General features: G+C 37.2%; 1 protein-coding gene and 1 pseudogene across 6 annotated transcripts in view; one reads left to right on the top strand and one right to left on the bottom strand.

Annotated features, from left to right (window-relative positions):
* Nucleotides 1–26,762, top strand: part of JAK2 (Janus kinase 2) — a 155,847-nt gene that overhangs the window by 96,663 nt on the left and 32,422 nt on the right. For all 6 annotated transcript variants that reach the window (XM_031654210.1, XM_031654213.1, XM_031654212.1 and 3 more), the window contains 8 exons: nt 1,774–1,901; nt 2,639–2,777; nt 4,483–4,634; nt 4,787–4,937; nt 5,670–5,806; nt 13,554–13,743; nt 14,344–14,468; nt 14,637–14,809. In XM_031654210.1, the coding sequence (XP_031510070.1) occupies nt 1,774–1,901; nt 2,639–2,777; nt 4,483–4,634; nt 4,787–4,937; nt 5,670–5,806; nt 13,554–13,743; nt 14,344–14,468; nt 14,637–14,809 (1,195 nt within the window). The remainder of the gene's footprint in view (nt 1–1,773; nt 1,902–2,638; nt 2,778–4,482; nt 4,635–4,786; nt 4,938–5,669; nt 5,807–13,553; nt 13,744–14,343; nt 14,469–14,636; nt 14,810–26,762) is intronic.
* On the bottom strand, nt 8,794–10,771 carry LOC110741429 (annotated as a pseudogene).

A 26,762-nucleotide genomic window follows, 5' to 3' on the forward strand; every position in this document is an offset into this window, starting at 1 on the left:
CATATTATTTTCTTGCCTGGTGACACAACATCCGTTCTGCAGCCCATGGATCATGGAGGAATTTCAAGTCTTATTATCTAAGAAATACATTTTGTAAGGCTAAGCTGCCATACATAGTGATTCCTCTGGTGGATCTGGGTAAAGTAAGTAGAAAAACTTATGGAAAGGATTCACCATTCTAGATGCCAGGAATAGCATTCATGGTTCATGGAAAGAAATCAAAATGGTAACATTAATAGGAATTTGGAAAAGTTCATTCTAACCCTCCTGGATGACTTTGAGGGATATGGTACTTTAATGAAGGAAATCACTGCAGAGGTGGTGGAAACAGTAAGAGAACTAAGAAGTGGAGTTTGAAGATGTGACTCAATTGCTACAAACTCATGATTAAACCCTGAAAGAATGAGGCGTTGCTTCTTATGGATAAGCAAAGAAAGTGGTTTCTTAAGATGGAATCTACTCCTAGTGATGATGCTGTGAACATGGTGAAATGACAACAAAAGGCTTAGAATATTACATAAACTTGGTTGATAAAGCAGTGGCAGAGTTTGAGAGGACTGACCCTGTAAAGTTCTACTGTGGGTAGAATGCTATGAAACAGCATTGCATGCTACAGAGAAGTCTTTCATGAAAGGAAGAGTCTGCAGTGAATATCATTGTTGTCTTATTTTAAGAAACTGCTGCAGCCACCACCATGATCAGTCAGCAGCCATTAACATCAAAAGGCAAGATCCTCCGCAAGCAAAAAGATTACAACTTTCTGAAGGCTCAGATTATCATTAGCACCTTTTTTGGCAATAAAGTATTTTTTTAAAGTATATTCTTTTTTTTTTTTTAAAGATATAATGCTGTTGCACACTAAATAGACTCCATTATAGTGTAAATACAAGTTTTATATGTATTGGGATACCAAGAAATTAATGACTTGCTTTATTATGGTAGTCTAAAACCAAACTGGTAATATCTTCGAGGTATGCCTGTATTTTAGTGCCTCACAAAGTTTACATTCAAGAAAATTGTTTATATAATTCCCTATTTTCCACTAGTAATGCAGATTAAATCCACATCTACACTTGTATAACATTTTTTCATATCTTTGAAAATTGATAGTATTTTCAAAAGCAGTGGTTTGGAACCTGTTACATGGAGGTATCTGAGAGGCTCCTGTGGACCACGAAGGAGTCCAGGATTGTTTTTGGAAGCCAACACTTGTTTTTCTGGCAAAATATGTTTTATATATTTTTTTTAAAAAAGTTTTAAAGATAAAGCAGCGCAAAACATTTTTGTATTTTTTGCAGAATAAATTAAAAGATTAAATGGAGCTAGAACTCAAATTCTCCTTTATGTCTATAATACTACAGACATTGTTAGTAATTTTTGTGTGTAGAAGAACTTCAGGAAGGTTTGAATGTCTAAAATGTTACGTGGATGATAAATTAAGTGAGAAATTTTCATTTTTTTTAAAAAAACAGCCATAATTCAGTACTAATATATAAAGGTGTGCTGGTATATTATATATTATACATTTATGTTATAGATATATATATATAAAATAACATATAATTGTTTAGACTCCTACTCTTGCTGTTGTAAGTAAACTAAAAACCAAAAATATAATGCTGTGTATCCATTAAGTTTTCTTTGAAGTTTTGAGTTTTGCCTAATTTAATTTCTTTACCTATAATAGTCACATGTAAGTATATGAAGATTTAAATTACATATATTTAATTATATTTATACTTAAGCCTTATTATTACTTATATTTTAATGCAGATATTCTGGTTCAGGAGTTTGTAAAATTTGGATCACTCGATACATACCTGAAAAAGAATAAAAATTGTATAAATATATTATGGAAACTTGAAGTTGCAAAACAGTTGGCATGGGCCATGCATTTTCTAGTAAGTAGTATATCCATTTTATCAAAAAGACACTGTTTTATTTTATAAAACAATATACAAATTATCTTTACCTGGAAACAAAAAATAAATCTGTAATTGGATGCCAATTCATGTAAAACAGTCTGTGTTAGGTGATAAAAGAGATTACTTTAGGCATATGTTTATGTATGTAAAATCACTTTTGAAAAAAAGTTTTGTCATCCCATCAATATCTTAGAACTACTAATAGACAGTCTGTATTTTGTGTCTTTTGGATTTAGAAAATTCAACCAAAAATTATGCAGCAACATGTACTTCTCTATTTTGGGGCCATTGTACATTATGGTCCATGAGAAAGCAGCGTTGACAGAGACGAGTACCAGAGGGCCTGGCAGTGATCAGACCCCTCAGGGTGCACCTATGTTCTGCTGCAGAACTGAAGTAGTGTTTCTTAATGTCAGCTCCCATCCAGAAACACAAACCATCTCAGCCTTAGAACTCACGTTAAGTGGCATTGGGTAGTTTTAATTTATTCGTTTCATCACAAGCATAGATTATTGTGTTATTTAAAGTGTAAAACAGGAAGCATAGTTAGGAGTCATAAATTTCCTTTTTTCTCAATGCATGCCTCCAAATTAATATTTATTATACTATCTTATATATTTTTCTTCTTTAAATCTGTTTTGGGGGCTTGAACTACTAAATGCTCAAATATTTGTGGATTGATATTTGAATATATGTGCGTTTAACTCTAATAGGAAGAAAACACCCTTATTCATGGGAATGTGTGCGCCAAAAATATTCTGCTTATCAGAGAAGAAGACAGGAAGACAGGAAATCCTCCTTTCATCAAACTTAGTGATCCTGGCATTAGTATTACAGTTTTGCCAAAGGACAGTAAGTTCTAGAGGGATTATATATAATGTTACTAAACTTTACTTGGGCAGTGGTGTAAAGACCATGTTGTTAATTTTCCTTGAACTCCATTTAATTCATATGTTCCTGATTAATAATAAAAGTATCTATCACTTTTAGCCATTTAAATTGTTAGTTAAATCTTAGTCTCTATTTTTCTTTCTTATACGCATATAACTATGGACTGTGAGGTGATTTTTTAAAAACAGTTTTAATCTCTATATATGAAGGATAGGATTTTATCTATTTTTAATATGAGGTTTTCTAATATTCCTTGAGCCACAAGTAAATTTTCTAAATATTTTTTTCTTCTTATCACTAAATAAAAATTTATCTAGCCTGAGATCTTAGGATTTTTTTCTACCCTCTATGAAGAAATTAGTTTAATTATCCAGCTAATTCTGACTTTTTAAAACCTTAAAAAACTTTTATTTGTGTTTGTTAATCTTTACTACTTAACACAGTGGGTTAAAAATACAAATTTCAGTCAGATAGTTGAGAGGGGTTTTTTGGGGGTCTAGATAATTATAAATGAATTTTGTTATCTTAGCTAATTTCTCTAATTGGATGTTCCAAATTTAGATTCTAAATTGATCAATTTAAGCCAATAGTACATAATGACTTATCTGACAGTGAAGACAGTGATAATTGGGCAGTAGTACAAGAGTATGGCACAAAATTCTTACAGGGTCTTACATCTGGTATTCTGGGAAATTTTATCCTTTGGAATCAGAAGTGAAGATGGAAAAAAATGTATTCATATGGTGAATATATTTTTCAATCAATCTATTTGTCTGTCTATGTCAGAATACTAGAAAGTAGGGTTATATTGCTTCTTCCTTTCTTGAATACAGTCCTTCTGGTGGAATCAAAGACCACAGAAACTTTGCTTGAGAAATTCCATGATTTGAACAGAGCCCACCTGTATCAATTCCATATACCTAGAATATTTTGGTGTAATTTAGCCATGCCTCAGCTATAAACGCTTGTTGGTCCTTGGTTTTTTTTTATCATCTGCAAGTGAGAATTGCCAAGGCTATTAAATCAGTAGAACATCTCTGAATGATGTAACATTACCTTATGAAGAAATACCAAAAAGTATCATGGGACAATTTTAGGATAAACTATATTAAAAAAAAAAAGATTTGGCCAGGCGCAGTGGCTCATGCCTGTAATTCCAACCCTTTGGGAGACTGATTGCTTTATCACTTAAGCCCAAGAGGTCAAAGCATAGTGAGCTGCAATTGTGCCATTGCACTCCAGCCTGGGTGACAGAGTGTCACCCTGTCTCAAAAAAAAATTTTTTTTTTTGAAGGTAAAACTAATGAAAAATGGTATGCCAGTTGAGACACTACAGTTTAATGGAAAGATTAATTGATTCAGAACTCACTGTACAGGATTCTGATTCTGTCTCTGCTGCTAACAAATTGTGTGGCTTCGGACAGATTACTTAATCATGTGTCTCCATGTTGTCATCGTTGAAGATGAGATATTGAACTAGATGACCTTGAAGGTCCCTTCTGGCTCTTAAGCTTATGCAGTCATGTGCACTTACACATCCACCCCCTCCAAAATACAGAAAATAGACCTGATTATTCAAATGATTTGAACTTTAAAGCTATTTACATATAAAAGATTGGTTTACTTGTGAATTATTTAACCCTACTCTGTTCTTATCATTTAAAAGTTCTTCAGGAGAGAATACCATGGGTACCACCTGAATGCATTGAAAATCCTAAAAATTTAAATTTGGCAACAGACAAATGGAGTTTTGGTACCACTTTGTGGGAAATCTGCAGTGGAGGAGATAAACCTCTAAGTGCCCTGGATTCTCAAAGAGTAAGTTTATATATAGACTAAGTTAGAATTACTCTATCTCTGAACTTTCATATGACTTTCACATGATTTGTATTTTTTAGCCCATCTAATTTTTAAAAGAAGGTTGGTGTGGCATTACACAATTTATTCTCTTTGTGGTTCTTTAATTATAGAAGCTGCAATTTTATGAAGATAGGCACCAGCTTCCTGCACCAAAGTGGGCAGAATTAGCAAACCTTATAAATAATTGTATGGATTATGAACCCGATTTCAGGCCTTCTTTCAGAGCCGTCATACGAGATCTTAACAGTTTGTTTACTCCAGGTATGTATTTATGGAGTGATCTTATTGATTTTCCAGCTTTCTATCTTTATTGTATTTAATGAATCATTACTAATTTTTAATTCCTTTAAAACATTTTCTTGATGTCATTTAGGCCCTCTTAATTTCTTATGTTCATATGGCTTTTCATGCTTTATACATATTCTAATCTCCTTGAGTGAGAATTATTTCCTTTTTTAAAAAAAGACCTTTTCTCTTTCAGTAACCTAATTTTAGTTTTCCATTTAATGAGTTGTAAATTATAGTGTTGTTTTTTTTCCTGCTTAAATTGACTTTAAAAAAATAATTCTTTTTAACATTTCTCATTTTATAATTGATTGATTTTCTAAACATGAGCTGTATTTGTTTTGGTTTGTTCTCTCGTTTTTCAAAATACTGAGCTGAAATGCATGTGTTTGACCTATAGGTGCTTTCTACCCTAGTACTACTCACCTTTCTCACAATAAATGTCAGTATATTACCTTACTTTATGAATATGAAAACTACTTATTTTGGAAAACAAATATTTATCCTTTGCAAAGTCTCTCTTGAAAGCCTTTCAGATTATGGGTAATGATTAAAGGCTCCCATTAATATAATCTAAATTATTTGAGTTTCCCTGTATCATTTAGTATTTGTAACTCATGATTATTTTGGCCAACTTGAATGTATATCAGTTTAGTCCAGAGAATTTTATTTGCTAACTTAAGGTGGTAATATTATTTATTTCTCCAGATTATGAACTATTAACAGAAAATGACATGTTACCAAATATGAGGATAGGTGCCCTAGGGTTTTCTGGTGCCTTTGAAGACAGGGATCCTACACAGTTTGAAGAGAGACATTTGAAATTTCTACAGCAACTCGGCAAGGTAAATTGTCAGAAGTTTTTCAAATAGAGTATAATCCTTTCATTTAGGAAAAACTTAGAGTGTTTCTAAAGTTCACTTTCTACAACATTTTAAAGAGTGCTTGTAGAAAAAAAAAGGTTTGGTTGTCAGATGTTGGAGAAATGCTGTGTTAAATAAACAGCTATCTTTACTGAATGAAGGGGGCCAGCCCCTCCACACCTGTGAGTAATTCTCATCAGGTGGGATGAGAGACTGAGAAAAGAAATAAGAGACAAATTATACAGAAAGAAAAGTGGGCCGGGGGGACCAGCACTCAGCATATGGAGGACCCGCACCGGCAGCGGTCTCTGAGTTTCCTCAGTATTTATTAATTACTATTTTCACTATCTCAGCAAGAGGAATGTGGCAGGAGAGCAGAGTGATAGTGGGGAGAAGGTCAGCAAGAAAACGTGAGCAAAGGAATCTGTGTCACAAGTAAGTTCAAGGGAAGGTACTATGCCTGGATGTGCACGTAGGCCAGATTTATGCTTCTCTCCACCCAGACATCTCAGTGGAGTAAAGAATAATAAAGCAGTATTGCTGCCAACATGTCTCGCCTCCCGCCACAGGGTGGTTTTTCTCCTATCTCAGAATTGAACAAATGTACAATCGGGTTTTATACATTCAGTTCCCAGGGGCAGGCAGGAGACAGTGGCCTTCCTCTGTCTAACTGCAAGAGGCCTTCCTCTTTTACTAATCCTCCTCAGCACAGACCCTTCAGGGGTGTCAGGCTGGGGAATGGTCAGGTCTTTCCCATCCCATGAGGCCATATTTCAGACTGTCACATGGGGAGAAACCTTGGACAATACCCGGCTTTCCAGGGCAGAGGTCCCTGCGGCTTTCCGCAGTGCATTGTGCCCCTGGTTTATCGAGACTGGAGAATAGCGATGACTTTTACCAAGCATGCTGCCTGTAAACATTTTGTTAACAAGGCACATCCTGCACAGCCCTAGCCTTAAACCTTGATTCCATACAACACATGTTTTTGTGAGCTTAAGGTTGGGGCAAAGTTACAGATTAACAGCATCTCAGGGCAAAGCAATTGTTCAGGGTACAGGTCAAAATGGAGTTTCTTATGTCTTCCTTTTCTACATAGACAGTAACACTCTCTCTTTTCCCTACAACTGAAGAACTTTTCAGAGGCTTTAACATGTAATGTGCATGGAACATCTTCAAGAGGATGATGAATTAGGCAGTATTACTCAAATTGACTTGACCAAGAGACTGTTTCTTGGTAGCAGGAGTTCATTGTAAGTGATTCAGTGAAATAGACAAAGGAATACATAAGCTTTTCTACCTGCCTTTCTGCCTTTAGTCATCTCAGGGAGAATTAATCTTATTGCTTAGGGTCTAGGATTTTGACTGTGCCCTATTCACTAGCAGAGGCTCTGTCTATTAAAAGGTCATACAGTCATGTATAACCTACATATTTTAAGTAAGATACCAGGGAATGCTCAGTTCTTAGTAGGTCCAACCATAGCGGTATCTTTTTCACATAAGCTTGCTAGGATAAGGTTCTCACTAGTAAGTACCATATTAATGTTGTCTGTTATTATCAGCTATTCCTAAATTCATATTTTCCTGACATATCTCCAGATGTCATTGATTTTCCTCTTTTCTGGGAACTTACAGCATTTATCGTTTCTTCTATACAACTTAATCACATAGTCTTTTGTTGTTTATTAGATCTTGGTTTTTGTTTGCGTGCCTTTTTTTTCCTTGACTTAAAAAAAGTTCCTTTAGATCCCAACAGATTACTAGGCACACAATTTTGTCATATATTGTCAAAACAATGGAATACATACTGGTATTTAAGAAGTAGACATAACAAAGAATACATCAAAAGATCACTAATTTAGATTAACAAAAGGGAAACAGCAGACTAAATTATAAAGTTATCTTTTCAAGTAATTTTTTCTAGTTATGAAAGTGATATAGATACTGCTTTTAGAGAAATTGGAAGATATTACGATGAAGATACATTCCATTTGTTGTAGTCTCTGAACAACTACACAAATTCTTTCAATAGTGAAACCATTCTATATATACAATTCTATACTTGCTATTTTTCATATATCAAGATTTTCCCATTAATATTCTTTTGAGACATAATTTTAAAAGTGAATACACCATAATTTATTTATAACATTCCCCATTATTGTAATTTTGAGTTAATTTTCTTTTGCTTTTTAACATTTTTCTGTGAGCTTAAAATTCTTTTAAACATAAGTAAATTTCTGAGGAAGGCATTTTCAAAATATATGTACAATGAAATATATTTCTTAGTAATTTAGTTTGTAGGAAATGAAAGGAAAATGGTGTAATCATTAGTCAGTCATAGATATTTTAATGTGGATATTTCCTATCTGCATTTAACATCATAATTTTACTTTCATCTTTTGTTTGTTTGAAGTAATTGATGTGTTCCATGGTTTGTCTAGCTATTTGTATTGCCTTATTGAAGCCATTCCTACAAAAATGATTGCATGTCACCTTTTCATTTTATAAAAATTAGCTACTGTATCCCTTTAAGTTATCCTTTTCAATTAGTGGTATGGTGAAAATATTCCAAAGAGGGATGTATATTTAAAATTATTTTCATATTTTTTAAGCCAAGAGAAATAATGGTATATATTTTTTATTTTTAAAAAAATATTTTCATACTGTTTGTAAAAGGAGCCAAGAAACTATTGTGAAATCTTTTCTTTTGCTACTTGAAATCTGGATTGTTTTTGCTTTCTTCTTTTATCCTCATGCTTATATTCTATTTTTTTAAATTTTAACATGGATTATTTATTTGTGTAATAGCCTTACATGTGGATGTTAACGGTGTAAACAGTACCACATATAACCATCAAGATACCTCAATTAGAATTTATAGGACTAGAATGAGATTCAGATGGTTTAATTACATTTTAAAAGTTTTCTGAAAAAACTTTTGCAATAAAAAAATAAATTGCCCATCAGTAAGTTTGATATCTGTTAAAATGATTTTTGGTTATCTGCAGATGAAGCAAACAAAGTGTATTCTCCAGATTTTTAAGGCACAGTCTGGTGAGATAGCTGCCAGAAAGAACAGAAAGAGTTGTCATTTATCTCTTGTGAGGACAATTTCTGAAAGTTGAATGAGGGTATCTCTTTCTGGGGATGGTCAAAGTTTACTGATCTCTCTTACTGCTTCACGGCAGTACTGCTGGGTGAGGTAGGTTGTTTGTTGCACACCATCACTCTGTAATACATACTGTGGAGCTCTGTCTGTATCTTCCGGCAAACTGAACCATCTCATGATCATAGCATTCATTTCTGGGAACTGCTGACAGGCAAACCCGACAGGACCAGTGGCTAACCCGAGATTCAGATCAGCTGATGTTGGTTTACCCATGTTAGAACATGAGGTGAAGTCCAGTACATCATCTATTAGCTGAAAAGCTATTCCTACATTTTCTTCGGTACTGATAGGAGATCTCATGCGCCACTGGGTCCGGGCATCCTAGAACAGAGACTGCTTTACAACTGTTGGCTATCAGGCTTGCAGTCGTCTTGAAGGTCTTTTCAAGGTAGTGTGCAAATCTTTCATTCTCATTTTCTTTTGACCCAAGCTGAAGAAATTCACCACACACCAAATCTTCAATAACTTGGGTTAAAATAGATATAACAGTTGTATTTCCAATTTGTGCCAGAGCTATAGATACTACAGAAAGAATTAAATCTCCAGCAAGAACAGCCTTCTTTTCACCTCAGATCTTACTGTGTGTTTTTCTCTTCGAGAACTTGCATCATCAATAACGTCATCGTGAACCAGACTAGCAGTGTGGATCATTTCTGCAATTAAGGCTGTGGCGCGCTGGCTAGCTAGCATATGTCAGAAGTTATTATGATGACTATTACATGCTTGGGCCATTAGCACCATAATAATTGGTCGAAAGGCTTTTCCTTTTACATCAGAGTAGTACTCAGACATTTCCTTAAGTTCTGTTGTTGATACGGCAGTTCCGTTTTTTTTTTTTTTTTGAGAGGGAGTCTCGCTCTGTCGCCCAGGCTGGAATGCACTGGTCAGATCTCAGCTCACTGCAAGCTCCGCCTCCTGGGTTCACGTCATTCTCCTGCCTCAGCCTCCTAAGTAGCTGGGACTACAGGCACCGGCCACCACGCCCGGCTAATTTTTTATATTTTTAGTAGGGACGGGGTTTCACCGTGTTAGCCAGGATGGTCTCGATCTCCTGACCTCCTGATCCTCCCGCCTTGGCCTCCCAAAGTGCTGGAATTACAGGCGTGAGCCACGGCGCCCGGCCCTGTGAGCAGTTCCTTTCTAATGTCCTCGTACAGACCTTTCAAGTCTCCCCAACCGAGTTTGAAAGGATCGGTATTTCTCACCACTGTGTTTCAGTGTACGGGGTTGTGTGATGAAACCGTGATATACTATATACATTTGGACAGGCCGGTGTTAAATGCGTCACAAGATTAAAATAGGACAAGTCAAGTCCCTTCCGCCTATGAGCCTGCACTAGGCATTGGCAGCGGCGGCCCCGCCAGGCTCGGGGAGCCGGGCCTGGGTCTCCGCGCCGCTGGCCCCAGAACAGCCCCGCGCTGCCACGCCACCAGCGCCAGGCCATGGTCTGAAAGTCGTGGCAAGACGGCGGCTCCACCTCTGGCCTGCGATCCTCCTCCTGGGACCTGTAGCCTGAAACCTCTTATGTTCTTTATATCCTTTACCTTCTCACTTCACTCCCAGCTGTTTTGACATCCTCTTTATTCCTTTTTCCTCCATGGTGCAGATCTGGGATTCAGAAATCAGGATCTTAGTGTGACTACTTTCAAATTATCAGCATCACTCTTAATCTTCTCTGAATATGATTTTTATTTTCCTCTCTTCCCATCATTAGCTAACATCTTGGCCCACATTCCTTGAATACTTTCAGTACTCATTGTTTTCTGGTCACCTTACTTCCTGCGGTTATTTTGGATGCCCTTCCAATACTTAAAAAAAAAAGATTCCTTGGCTTCTCTACCCCAAACTTGTGATTACATTAAATGAGTTCATTTTGAATTCCATAATCCCCTGTAATAACCTTACTTAGGAAATTTCCTATCCTGAAATCTCCCTGTCTGACTATAACTTTATAGCCTTTGACTTTTTTCAACATAAATGCCTTATTTTTGATATCTTTGGTATTGCTAGTGTCTTTCACACTTTCTTCTTATTGGAACGTAAATTAGTGACCCTTTCTAGAGAGCTTCTCATAGAGCAGTTTGTATCAAGGGCTTTTAAATGTTCATATCTTTTAAACTACTTTCACTGGTATCTACAATTATATTACCCCCCCTTCCCTTGAGTATCTGCTTCACTTTTCCTAGTACGGGAACAATACAACTTAGCATTTTTAAAATTGTGCTTCCATCCCTCAAACACTGTAAGAAAAAAAATATAAATCTTGATTGTTTTCATTGAAAACTGATTTCCAACATTGGTTAGGCACTTAAGACTCTTACTGGTTGTATTAGTCTGTTCTCATGCTGCTAATAAAGACGTACCCGAGACTGGGTAATTTATAAAGGAAAGAGGTTTAATTGACTCACAGTTACCCATGGCTGGGGAGGCCTCAGGAAACTTACAATCATGGCAGAAGGCACCTCTTCACAGGGCAGCAGGAGAGAGAATGAGTGCCAGCAGGGGAAATGCCAGATGCTTACAAAACCATCAAATCTCATGAGAACTCACTTACTATCACCAGAACAGCATGGAGGAAACCACCCCCATGATTCAGTTGCCTGCCACCGGGTCCCTCCAATGACATGTGGGGATTATGGGGTTTACAATTCAAAATGAGATATTGGTGAGGACAGTGCCAAACCATATCACTGGTAGTTCTTTTACTCTTCCTTATTTGATTTCTTTTCTGGTCCTATCTCAAACTCTTCTGGTTTTCTATCTTAAATCTTTCTTTTCACTGAATTTTTCTTCATCTCCTTCTTCCATAAGAAAAATAGAGGCATTCCAAGTTAAAAGTGAGACTGATTTTTGCCTATCAAAGTGATAAAGATTTAGAAAAAGTATAATGACCATCGTTGGCAGAGATGTGATGAAATACACATTTTCCCACTGCTTATTGGAACATCAAATGGTAACCACTGCCAGAGAGCTTCTAATGCAGTGTGTATCAAGGCCCTTTGAAATGTTCTTATCTTTTGAACAGCTATTTAAGTATCCTTAATAGAGATGTACACAAATATTTATTTATAAGAATATTATTGCAATGACATGACTGTATTTAAAAAATTTTCTTAGTGTACATTTATGTTTACAATGTTAAAAATTAGTGCATTCATGTGACAATATACAATAATTAAAAATCATTAATTTCAAGGAATATATAGTGGCACTGGAAAATAAATTTTATGAACACATTGTTAAGTAGAGGGAAAGAAGATAAAACTTATTTCCTACTTTTGTTTTCTAAAATATGTTTTGGAATAATTTCTCACAACAGCCTCATGAGATAGACATTTTATTATTCTCTACTTTAAGGAAGAAAAGCCTCATTTTAGAGAGATGTGAATTGTCTATGGTCACTGAGAGAGCAAGTTGTGGATCAGTATTCTAGTTCCAATCTGACTTGAGAGTCCTGGGTCTATCCACCTTGTTGTGTGGCCTTCTAAACTGTGTAATTATAGATTTAACTCTGAGCCTACGTGGTCTAGGTTTTTTTAAAAATTGACTTCAAGTATATAAGTGAAAATACAGTCACTTAGAATCTTGTAACTCAAGAACTACATTGTTTTATCCTGTAAGAATGCAATAATATCCAAAATACACTAATTTGATTAATATCAAAAACCTATAATTTATTTAAATGTTATAGCAACTTACCAATTCTATGTAGTTAATGAGTCTTAGGTAAAAGAGTGGATTTCTTTAAAGACATCTTCAAAAAAAAAAAAAATGTAGAGTCATCCCATAGGCTAAAAGTTTCTTACTTCTTAATTTGTTTTGGCTGCTATAACAAAATACCATAGACTGGGTAGCTTAAACATCAGACATTTATTTCTCTCAATTCTAGGGCCTGGAAAGTCTGAGTTCAAAGTTCTGGCAGGGGTTGGTTTCTGGTGAGGTTTCTTCTTGGCTTGCACATGGCCGTCTTCTTGCTGTGTCCTCACATGGGAGAGACTGCTGTAATGTCTCTTCCTTTTATAAGGGCACTAGCCTTGTCACATGAGGGTTCCACCCTTATCACCTAATTTAACTTTTATCACCTCCTCAAAAGGCGCTATCTCCAAATACAGTCATAATGGGGTTAAGGCTTATTATATACATTTTGGGTGGGGGTCACAGACATTTAGCCCATAACAGACACATTCCATCCAGATCACTGACAGTGATATCAAAAGGTATTTTGTGAAAAAGGAAAATTCTTCCTGGAAGTTAGTGACAACAGTTTAGGAATTCCTCAGCATGTCCCTTGGCTTATCTTGATAATTAATGCTTATCATTTATTTAAATACTTTTTTGAAGTAATTTCTATTTCAGCCTGTAATTCCTTTTGAAGAAATTAAATTTATAGGTTTACTATGCACCTGTTGAGATAGTATTTCCTTTTCTTGTTCTAAGAGTTCCTTAATATAAGCTTAAAGATATGTCTGCTAATTCCAGCTATTAGAATTTTCTATATAATTTATTTGTAATTTGCCTTGAAAACTTGATATTTCCATCCTAATGTGATGTGTCATTTAGGGTAATTTTGGGAGTGTGGAGATGTGCCGGTATGACCCTCTACAGGACAACACTGGGGAGGTGGTGGCTGTAAAAAAGCTTCAGCATAGTACTGAAGAGCACCTGAGAGACTTTGAAAGGGAAATTGAAATCCTGAAATCCCTACAGCATGACAACATTGTAAAGTACAAGGGAGTGTGCTACAGTGCTGGTAAGCTGCCCATTGAAACCTATTTGAAATTCAAGATATGTCTTTGGCATCCTGTGTAATAGAAACGTACGGTGTCTAATGATCTGGACTTACGCCAGTGCCCAGAGGGACAGGCATTCTATAATGACTGGAGATTGTGTTTGGTGATCATAAACTATAACTATAGGAAGTATTTGGCTAGTTGTTTAAACATTCTTTTCACCTCTTGCTTAAGTTTACCAAGAGAGCATCATTTTTAGAGAAATGGTTTTTGCTTACGTTTTCTATAAAAATATTTTTGAATTTTATGTTTTTTGTTTGATATAAATGAGGAGAAAGGAAGTTTTCTCATCAGTTTGTTTTGGTTTGCCTAAAGAGTTATAGAAAACTGAAACGCAAGTAGTTTCAAAGCTTTTATTCAAAATTTATTTTCGTTATTTATTCACGTTTTTGTTTCAAAAAGATTATGTTCTTAACAACTATATCACCTTTAATGTATAATAAAGTTTTGTCATCTTAGATTTTATATATGTTTTAAGTCATTTATGTATGATAGTTTTCTAATATTTAATCAGTATAATATGGCAGAGTAAAATATTGTTTCCACCTTTATGTTAAAAGGTCGGCGTAATCTAAAATTAATTATGGAATATTTACCATATGGAAGTTTACGAGACTATCTTCAAAAACATAAAGAACGGATAGATCACAAAAAACTTCTGCAGTACACATCTCAGATATGCAAGGTACCTAATATCCTGATTATTTGCTGTAGATGAAGCAACCATATTGAAGTAAATGTTAGGAAATCATCTAGACTTTTTCATAGATAATAAAAGGAATATATAGGGTTAAGACCATTTAAATTGTTTATGTTTATAAAACTAGCTGAAAGAAACATGTTTTATCCATAGGGTATGGAGTATCTTGGTACAAAAAGGTATATCCACAGGGATCTGGCAACAAGAAATATATTGGTGGAGAATGAGAACAGAGTTAAAATTGGAGATTTTGGGTTAACCAAAGTCTTGCCACAAGACAAAGAATACTATAAAGTAAAAGAACCTGGTGAAAGTCCCATATTCTGGTGAGTATATTTCAGTATGATAAATGAAATTTTACAGCACAGACTTCAAACTTTATTGTTGTTATTTAATAGTTTGCCATTTCTGTATTTACAGTAACAGTGAACATTTAGGTCTTTTAAGTCTTACATTTAACCTTTTTGTTTTAGGTCTTATAGTCATGGTTATAGTCCACATGGGAATAATGGCATGTGCTTTATTTTTATTAAGTATTTTCTTGTTTATAGGGATTGTAGGTTTTTCTTCAAAACCGTCTCCTATTTATGGAGGCTTAGGGCTAATTATTAGTGGTGCTGTGGGTTGTGGTATTGTGTTGAATTTTGGTGGGGCTTTCATGGGGTTAATAGTCTTTTTGATTTACTTGGGTGGTATAATGGTTGTTTTTGGTTATACTCTGGTGATAGCTATTGAGGAGTATCCTGAAACATGAAGGTCAAGTACTGATATTTGAGAGGCTTTATTATTAGGATTATTAATAGAGTTGATGTTGGTTTGGTGAATAGTTGAATATGATGGGGTGGTGATCACAGTTGATTTTAATAGCGTAGGGAGTTGATTAATTTTTGAGGGGGAGGGGTTGATTCATGAGGATTTTGTAGGTGCGGCTGCCTTGTATACTTATGGGTGTTGGTTAGTGGTGGTTGCTGGTTGATCATTGTTAGTATTTTTGTTGCAATTGAAATTACTCAGGGTAATAGATTAGATAATTAATAGTAGAGGTTAGGCCTTTTTGGGCAGATACAGTAACAGAGGCTGGTTTTTGGTATAGACTTTTCTAGTCAAACTGGGTCTAGAAGTGAAGCTAGATTTTGGCTTCTGAAGGTTGAATGGTGAATTGTAGCTGAATAAAAACCTAGTATATTGGAGAAGTTAAATGTCTATAATGGGTACTTTAAGGTTGTTAGTTATGAAATTAAGCTCCATTGCTAGTAAGAGATCTAGGGTGGTTACACCTAGGGCTGTGAGCTTTAGGTGGAGTGGTATATCTGTTTGGGGGATGAAGTAGGAATAATACTGTTAGTGATGAGGAATCTGGCGAAGATACTGCCGATTGCTAGGTGCTTAATTGAGTTAATTAGGTGCTCTAATAGGATAACCTTGTTTTACAACTCTGATTGTTATTAATGATAATAATCCCCTAAGGTTATAAAGTAAGCACAAGTAAATACATAAAAACATTAGGTCAAGGTGTAGCTCCTGAGGTGGCAAGAAATGGGCTACATTTTCTACCCCAGAAAATTTCATGACAACCTTTATGAAATCTAAGAGCTCAAGGAGGATTTAGCAGTAAACCAAGAGTAGAGTGCTTGGTTGAATAAGGCCATGAAGCACGCACACACCACCCGTCACCCTCCTCAAATATCATTCTAGAAATATTTAAATTCTCTACGCATGAATAGAGGAGATAAGTCATAATATGGTAAGTGTACTGGAAAGTGCACTTGGACAAACCAAAGTCTTGTTTAACCTAAAGCATCCAGCTTACACCTGGAAGATTTCATCACAACCTGATCACTTTGAGCCAACCCTAGCCCCACTAAAAATATTATTAAACCATCCTAAACCATTAACCTTAGACAAAAGTATAGGCAATAGAAATTCTTATCTTGGCACAATAGATACAGTACCGTAAGGGAAAGATGAAAGAACTGAGCCAAGCATTAAAAAGCAAAGACAAGCCCTTATACCTTCTGCATAAAGTATTAAGTAGAAATAACTTTACACAGAGAACCATAGCCAAGTCCCCCGAAACTAAACGAGCTACACAAGAATGGCTAAAAGAGCATACTCACCTATGTGGCAAAATAGTGGGAAGATTCATGAGTAACAGTGCTAAGCCTACCCAGCCTGGTGATAGCTGGTTGTCCAGATAGAATCTTAGTTCAACTTTAAATTTACCCACAGAATTACTTAATCTCCCTGTAAGTTTAACTGTTAATCTAAAGAGGGACAGCTCTTTAGATCCTAGGAATCAACCTTCCTATAGAGAGTACAAAATAATATCTCCATAGTTGGCCCAAAAGCAGCCAACAATTAAGAAAGCGTTCAAACTCAACATCCGTTATTTAATAGAAGCAATCATGTTAATATAAATAACATGAAAATATTCTCCACTGCATAAGGTTACATCAGACCGGAATAACCCACTGACAGTTAACAGCCAAATATTTTACAATAAGCACCCTATTATTTACACTGTTAATCCCACACAGGCATGCTCTAAGGAAAGATTACAATAAGTAAAAGGAACTCAGCAAATCTAACCCTGCCTGTTTACCAAAAACATCACCTCTAACATTATCAGTATTAGAGGCACTGCTTGCCCAGTGACATATGTTTAACGGTACCTTGACCATGCAAAGGTAGCATAATCACTTGTTCCCTAAATAGGGACTTACCAAATGGCCACATGAGGGTTCAGCTATCTCTTACTTTTAATCAGTGAAATTGACCTATTGGTGAAGAGGCAGTTACAAGCAAATAAGACGAGAAGACCCCATGGAGCTTTAATTAATTAATGCAAATAAAAACTCAAAAAGCCTACAGGCCTTAACCTACTATCTCTGCATTAAAAATTTTGGTTGGGGTGACCTCATAGCATATTCAACCTCCGAACAACCTAAACTAAGACCGCACTAGTTCAAGCGAGTTAATACACATTGACCTAATAATTTGATCAACAGCACAAGTTACCCTAGGGATAACAGTGCAATCCTATTCTATCATATCGATAATAGGATGTCCTGATCCAACATCGAGGTCGTAAACCCTAATGGTGTAGCCACTATTAAAGGTTTATTTATTCAACGATTGAAGTCCTACATGATCTGTTTCAGACCAGAGTAATCCAGGTCGGTTTCTATCTATTTAACATTTCTCCTAGTATGAAAGGACAAGAGAAACAGGGCCAACTTCATAAAGCACCCTCCCCCCATAAATGATGCTATCTCAATCTAGGAAATCACCACATACCCCACCCAAGAACAGGGTTTCTTAAGATGGCAAAGCCTGGCAATAGCATAAAACTTAAAACTTTACAATCAGAGGTTCAACTCCTCTTCTTAACAATATGCCTATAATTAACCTTCTCCTATTTATTATTCCCACTCTAATTGCTATAGCATTCCTCTCACTTACTGAGTGAAAAATCTTAGGCTATATACAGTTATGCAAAGGACCTAATACTGTAGGCCCCTATGGACTGCTTCAACCATTTGCTGACCCAGTAAAACTTTTCAGTGAACCCTTACGACCCTCAACGTTTTCTATTACGCTTTATATCATTGCCCTAACCCTGGCCCTTTCTATCGCCCTCCTCTTCTGGACTCCCCTACCTATACCCGATCCCCTAATTAATTTTAATATAGGCCTCCTATTTATTCTAGCCACATCAAGCCTAGCCGTCTATTCCATTCTATGATCAGGATGAGCATCCAATTCAAATTACATACTAATTGGTACATTACAATGTGGCCCAGACAATTTCATATGAAGTCACCCTAGCCATTATCCTGCTATCAGTACTACTACTAAGTGGCTCATTCAACTTATATGCACTCATCACAACACAAGAATTACTCTGACTGCTCCTACCATCATGACCCTTAGCCATAATATGATTTATTTCCACACAAGCAAAAACTAACCGAACCCCTTTTGATTTGACAGAGAGAGAATTAGAACTAGTTTCAGGCTTCAGTGTCGAATATGCTGCAAGTTCATTTGCCCTCTTCTTTATAGCAGAATATATGAATATTATCGTAATAAATGCCCTACTACATTTTTCTAGGAGCATTACACACTATGTATTCACCAGAACTAGATACCATAAATTTCATTACCAAGACCCTCCTTTTAATTGCCCAGTTTTTATGAATCCAAACAGCGTACCTCCAATTCCGCTACAACCAACTTGTATACCTTTTATGAAAAAATTTCCAACCACTTACATTAGCATTCTGCATATGATATGTCTCAATGCCTGTCCTAATTTCCAGCATTCCACCCCAAACATAGGAAATAAGTCTGACAAAAGAATTACTTTGATAGAGTAAACAATAGAGGTTAAAATCCTCTTATTTCTAGAACTATAGGAATTGAACCCATCCCTGAGACTCCAAAATTCTCCGTGCTATGTATTAAACCATATCCGAAAGTAAGTTCAGCTAAATAAGCTATTGGGCCCATACCCCTGAAAATGTTGGTTATACCCTTCCCATACTAATTAATCCATTAGCTCAACTTATTATCTCCCTTACTGTTTTCACAGGAACCCTTATCACAATGCTAATGATTTCTTACCTGAACAGGCCTAGGAATAAATATACTAGTTCTTACCCCAATCTTGATTAAAAAAATAAATCTCCCCTCTACAGAAGCAGCCACCAAATATTTTCTTACACAAGCAACTGCATCTATAATTCTCATTATAGGTATCCATTTCAATAACCTGTCCTCCGGGCAGTGGACAATAATAAACACTATTAATCAGTTTTCATCCTTAATAATAACAGCCCTAGTAATAAAACTAGGAAAAGCCCTCTTTCACTTCTGAGTCCCAGAAGTAACCCAAGGAACTTCTCTAATGTCTGGCACACTTCTCTTCACGTGACAAAAACTAGCCCCTATCTTGATTATATTTCAAATTTTCCCATCAATAAACACAACCAGTCTCCTATCTATTACAATACTATCCATTATAGTAAGTGGTTGAGGAGGAGTTAATCAAACACAATTCCGCAAAATCTTGGCCTACTCCTCAAGTACTCATATAGGTTGAATGACCCCAGTACTAACTTATAATCCAAACATTACCATTATAAATCTGATTTATTTACCTTATTTTAACAATTACCACATTTCTAGCACTTAGCCTAAGTATAAGCACTACAACCCTGTCACTGTCTCACACTTGAAACAAATTAACATGATTAACACCTATAGTTTCACTAATTCTGCTATCCCTAGGAGGTTTACCTCCATTAACAGGATTTCTGCCTAAATGAGTCATCATTCAAGAATTTTCAAAAAACAATAGTCTTATTACGCCAACCATTATAGCTATCATGACATGACTCAACCTGTACTTTTATATACGCCTAATTTACTCCATCTCAGTGACAGTATTCCCCACATCCAGTAATATGAAAATAAAATGACAATTCAAAAACACAAAACCCATATTACTCCTCCCTCCACTTATTTCTTCTACCTTCCTCTTACCCATCTCTCCACTGATTCTAGTTATAACTTAGAAGTTTAGGTTAAATAAGACCAGGGACCTTCAAAGCCCTTAGTAAGTGAATTATACTTAATTTCTGTAACAAACCCAAGGATTGCAAAACTCTATTCTGCATCAGTTGAACGTAAATCAACCACTTTAATTAAGCTAAGCCCTTGCTAGATTGGTGGAATTCAAACCTACAAAAATTTAGTTAACAGCTAAATACCCTAATCAGCTAGCTTCAATCTACTTCTCCCTCCAAGTGGGGGGAGGGTGGTAGGCGGGAGAAGCCCCGGCAGGATTGAAGCTGCTCCTTTGAATTTGCAATTCAACATAAAAAATTATCTCAAGGCTGGTAAGAAGAGGTCTTGACCTCTGTCTTTAGATTTACAGTCTAATGCTTATTCAGCCATTTTACCCTTTTTTTCCACTTATGTTCATCAATTGTTGATTGTTTTCAACCAACCACAAAGATACCGGAACACTATACCTGCTATTCGGTGCATGAGCAGGGATAGTAGGTACCACCTTAAGCCTTCTAATTCAAGCAGAATTAGGTCAGCCAGGAACTCTGCTAGGAGATGCCAGATCTATAATGTTATTGTTACTGCCCATGCATTCATCATAATCTTCTTTATGGTCATACCAATTATAATTGGGGGTTTGGGCAACTGACTAGTCCCTCTGATAATTGGTGCCCCCGATATGGCATTCCCACGGATAAATAATATGAGCTTCTGACTTCTCCCCCACTCTTTCCTACTCCTGTTGCATCCTCAATAGTAGAAGCCGGCACTGGAACCAGCTGAACAGTTTATCCCCCTTTAGCAGGAAACCTAACACATGCAAGATCCTTTGTGGATCTTACCATCTTCTCACTTCACTTGGCAAGTATTCTATTTTAGGAGCCATTAACTTTATTACTACAATTATTAACATAAAGCCCCAGCCATATCCCAATATCAAACACCCCTTTTTGTCCGACCAGTCCTCATTACAGCAGTACTTCTACTCCTTTCTCTCCCAGTCCTAGCCGCTGGCATTACCATACTATTAACTGACCGTAACCTCAACACTACTTTTTGACCCTGCTGGTAGGGGTGATCCTATCGTGTATCAACATTTATTCTGATTCTTTAGTCACCCTGAAGTTTGTATCCTTATTCTATCAGTATTTGGGATGATCTCCCATATCGTGATGTATTGCTCCGGATAAAAGGAGCCATTTGGGTATATGGGCATAGTATGAGCCATAATATCTATTGGCTTCTTAGGGTTTATCGTATGAGCACACCATATATTTACAGTAGGATCAGACGTAGACACATGAGCATACTTCACCTCTGCTACCATAATTATTGCTATCCCTACTGGTGTCAAGGTCTTTAGCTGATTAGCTACACTGCACAGCGGTAGCATCAAATGATCTCCTGCAATGTTCTGAACCCTAGGATTCATCTTCCTTTTCACAGTAGGAGGTCTCACTGGCATTGTACTAGCTAATTCATCACTAGATATTATTTTACACGATACACACTATGTTGTAGCTCATTTCCACTACATCCTATCAACAGGAGCGGTGTTCGCCATCATAGGAGGCTTTAACCACTGGTTCCCCCTATTCTCAGGTTATACGCTTAATCAAACCTACACTAAAATTCAGTTCACCATTATATTCATAGGTGTTAATTTAACCTTTTTCCCACAGCACTTCCTTGGCCTATCCAGTATGCCTCAACGTTATTCCCATCATCCTGATGCGTACACCGCATGAAATATTATCTCATTCTTAGGCTCATTTATCTCATTAACAGCAGTTATGCTAACAATTTTTATAATCTGAGAAGCCTTTATTTCTAAAAGAAAAACTATAACAACTGAACAACCATCTACTAATTTAGAGTGACTTTACGGCTGTCCACCATCTTACCACACATTTGAAGAGCCAACCTACATTAAATCTTTAAATGAAAAAGGAAGGAATTGAACCTCCAGAAACTGGTTTCAAGCCAATCAATAACCTCTATGACTTTCTCGATAAGATATTAGTAAACTCATTACATAACTTTGTCAAAGTTAAGTTATAGGCTAAATCCTATATGTCTTAATGGCTCATCCAGTTCAATTAGGCCTTCAAGATGCTACATCCCCTATCATAAAAGAACCACTCACTTTCCATGACCACGTTCTTATAATTATTTTCCTAATTAGTTCCCTGGTTCTATACATTATTTCCCTAATACAACAAAATTAACTCATATTAGCACCACAGATGCCCAAGAAATCGAGACTGTCAGAACTATTTTACCTGCCATTGTCTTAATTTTAAGCCCTTCCATCCCTACGTATTCTATATAAAACAGATGAAGTTAATAATCCTTCTCTTACCGTCAAAGCCATTGGTCATCAATGATATTGAAGCTATGAATATATAGACTGTGAAGAATTAAGCTTCAATTCTTTTTATTTCTTTTTTTGAGATGGAGTCTTGCTCTGTCACCCAGGCTGGAGTGCAGTGGCGTGATTTCGGTTCACTGCAAGCTCTGCCTCCCGGGTTCACACCATTCTCCTGCCTCAGCCTTCTGAGTAGCTGGGACTACAGGCACCCACCACCACGTCTGGCTAATTTTTTTGTATTTTTAGTAGAGACGGAATTTCACCGTGTTAGCCAGGATGGTCTCCATCTCCTGACCTCGTGATCCGACTGCCTCGGCCTCCCAAAGTGCTGGGATTACAGGCATGAGCCACGGCACCTGGCCTAAGCTTCAGTTCTTATATAACCCCAACACCAGACTTAAAGCCAGAAGAACTTCGAGGAGTCGAAGTTGATAACCGAACAATTCTCCCAGCAGAAATACCCATCCATACGTTAATCCTGTCTGAAGACATCCTGCACTCATATCCCCTCATTAGGCCTCAAAACAGATGCAATCCCCAGATGCTTAAATCAAACTACCTTAACCACTACATGACCAGGTCTTTACTATGGACAGTGCTCAGAAATTTGTGAATCTAACCAGTTTTATATTAATGTCGTAGAACTAATCCCCTTAAAATATTTCAAAACCTGATCCACATCCACATTGTAATATCACTGTAAAGCTATTCAATATTAACCTTTTAAGTTAAAGATTGAGGGGGTCTACACCTCTCTGCAGTGAATGCCTCAACTGGATACTTCCACATGATCCATTATTATCCTGTCAATAATCATAACTTTATTCTCCATTATTTAGTTAAAATTAAATTACACTTATATTATCCCTACACCAAAAATAATCAAAACAAAAACACAAGGCTCCCTGAGAATTAAAATGAACAAAATCTATTCACCTCTTTTGCTACCCCTACAATTCTAGGCCTACTCGCAGTAGTATTAATCATTCCATTTCCCACTATTTCCAACCTCCAGTCATCAAATTAGTAACTGATTATTTTCTATTCAACAATAATTAATCCAACCTGCACTAAAACAGATTAATAATTACCTATAACATTAAAGGATGAACCTGATCCCTTATAATAATATCCCTAATTATCTTCACTGCCTCAACGAACCTCCTTGGGCTTCTACCCCATTCATTTACACCAAGTATCCAATTATCAATAAACCTAGGTTTAGCAATCCCCTTGTGAGCAGGCGCAGTAATTACAGGCTTCCGCTTTAAAATGAAAACCTCCTTGGCTCACTTTTTACCACAAGGCACACCTATGCCACTTATCACTATATTAGTAATCATTGAAACCATTAGCCTATTTATTCAACCAATAGCATTAGCTGTGCGATTAATAGCCAACATTACAGCTGGTCATCTAGCAACACATTTAATTGCAGGAGCCACACTAGTACTATTAACTAGTAGTTTTCTCACAGCTTCCGTTGCTTTCATTATTCTAATCCTACTGACTATTCTCGAATTCGCCGTAGACCTTATTTAGGCTTATGTCTTCACACTACTAGTAAGCCTTTATCTATATGACAACACATAATGACCTACCAAACACATGCTTGCCATATGGTCAAACCCAGCCCCTGACCACTAACAGAAGCTCTCTCAGCTCTACTAACAACATCTGGCCTGGCCATGTGATTTCATTTTAATTCTACTACTCTTTTAACCCTAGGCTTATTAATCAACACACTAACTGTATACCAATGATGATGTAATATTATCCGAGAAAGTAAATTTCAAGGCCACCATATAACAGTTGTCCAAAAAGGCCTCCAATATGGAATAATTCTATTTATTATCTCAGAAGTTTCTTCTTTGCTGGTTTCTTCTGGGCATTCTATCACTCTGGTCTAGCCCTAATGCCAGAATTAGGAGGACAGTGACCCCCAACAGGCATTTTTCCCCTCAACCCCTTAGAAGTACCCCTCTTGAATACATCTGTATTACTTGCATCAGGAGTTTCAGTTACTTGGGCTCATCACAGCCTGATAGAAGGTAATCGAAAGCAAATAATTCTAGCACTATCCATCAAAATTACCTTAGGTATTTACTTCACCCTCCTACAAATCTCAGAATACTTTGAGGCCGCTTTTACTATCTCTGATGGGATCTACGGCTCAACAATCTTTTTAGCCACAGGCTTTCATGGATTTCATGTTATTACTGGATCAACATTTCTCACTATCTGCTTCCTCCGCCAATTAAAATATCACTTTATGAGATGGCCGAGGAAGAGCTCCGGTCTGCAGCTCCCAGCATGATCGATACAGAAGACGGTGATTTCTGCATTTCCAACTGAGGTACCTGGTTCATCTCATTGGGACTGGTTGGACAGTGGGTGCAGCCCACGGAGGGCGAGCTGAAGCAGGGCAGGACATCACCTCATCCGGGAAGCACAAGGCGTTGGGGGATTTCCCTTTCCTAGCCAAGAGAAGCCATGACAGACTGTACCTGGAAAATCGGGACACTCTCGCCCAAATACTGTGCTTTTCCAATGGTCTTAGCAAACGGCACACCAGGAGATTACATCCCATGCCTGGCTTGGCAGGTCCTATGCCCATGGAGCCTTGCTCACTGCTAGTGCAGCAGTCTGAGGTTGACCCTCGAGGCAGCAGCCTGGCAGGGGGAGGGGCATCTGCCATTGCTGAGGCTTGAGTAGGTAAACAAAGTGGCCAGGGAAGCTCAAACTGGGTGGAGCCCACCACAGCTCTGCAAGGCCTGCTGCCTTTGTAGACCCCACCTCTGGGGACAGGGCATAGCTGAAAAAAAGGCAGCAGAAACTTCTGCAGACTTCAATGTCCCTGTCTGACAGCTCTGAAGAGAGCAGTGGTTCTCCCAGCATGGTGTTTGATCTCTGAGAATGGACAGACTGCCTCCTAAAGTGGGTCCCTGATGCTTGTATAGCCTAACTGGGAGACACTTCCTGGTAGGGGCCGACTGACACCTCATACAGGTGGGTGCCGCTCTGGGATGAAGCTTTCAGAGGAAGGATCAGCCAGCAATATTGGCTGTTCTGCAATATTTGCTGTTCTGCAGCCTCCACTGCTGTTACCCAGGCAAACAGGATCTGGAGTGGACCTCCAGCAAACTCCAATAGACCTGCAGCTGAGGGACCTGACTGTTAGAAGGAAAACTAACAGAAAGGAATACCATCAACATCAACAAAAAGGACATCCACACCAAAACCCCATCTGTAGGTTACCAGCACCAACGACCAAAAGTAGATAAAACCACAAAGATGGGGAAAAACCAGAGCAGAAAAGCTGAAAATTATAAAAACCAGAGGGCCTTTTATCCTCCAAAGGATCGCAGCTCCTTGCCAACAACAGAACAAAGCTGGACAGGGAATGACTTTGACGAGCTGACAAAAGTAGGCTTCAGAAGGTCGGTAATAACAAACTTCTCCAAGCTAAAGGAGGATGTTCAAACCCATCGCAAGGAAGCTAAAAACCTTGAAAAATGATTAGACGAATGGCTAACTAGAATAAACAGTGTAGAGAAGACCTTAAATGACCTGATGGAGCTGAAAACCATGGCACGAGAACTACGTGACACATACACAAACTTCAATGAATGACTTGATCAAGTGGAAGAAAGGGTATCTGTGATTGAAGATCAAATTAATGAAATAAAGTGAGAGGAGAAGTTTAGAGAAAAAAGCCTACAAGAAATATGGGACTATGTGAAAAGACCAAATCTACATTTGACTGGTGTACCTGAAAGTGATGGGGAGAATGGAACCAAGTTGGAAAACACTGCAGGATATTATCCAGGAGGACTTCCCCAACCTAGCAAGGCAGGCCAATATTCAAATTCAGGAAATACAGAGACCACCACAAAGATACTCCTCGAGAAGAGCAACCCCAAGACATATAATTGTCAGATTCACCAAAGTTGAAATGAAGGAAAAAATGTTAAGGGCAGCCAGTGAGAAAGGTCGGGTTACCCACAAAGGGAAGCCCGTCAGACTAACAGCGGATCTCTCAGCAGAAACTCTACAAGCCAGAAGAGAGGGAGGGCCAGTATTCAACATTCTTAAAGAATTTCCAACCATCAAATAGAATTTTCAATAATCAGAATCTCATATCCAGCCAAGCTAAGCTTCATAAGTGAAGGATAAACAAAATCCTTTACAGATAAGCAAATGCTGAGATATTTTGTCACTACCAGACCTGCCTTACAAGAGCTCCTGAAGGAAGCATTAAACATGGAAAGGACCAACCAGTACCAGCCACTGCAAAAACATGCCAAATTGTAAAGACCATCGATGCTAGGAAG

This window comes from Papio anubis, chromosome 13 (genome assembly GCF_008728515.1).
Source record: "Papio anubis isolate 15944 chromosome 13, Panubis1.0, whole genome shotgun sequence".
Lineage (NCBI taxonomy): Eukaryota > Metazoa > Chordata > Mammalia > Primates > Cercopithecidae > Papio > Papio anubis.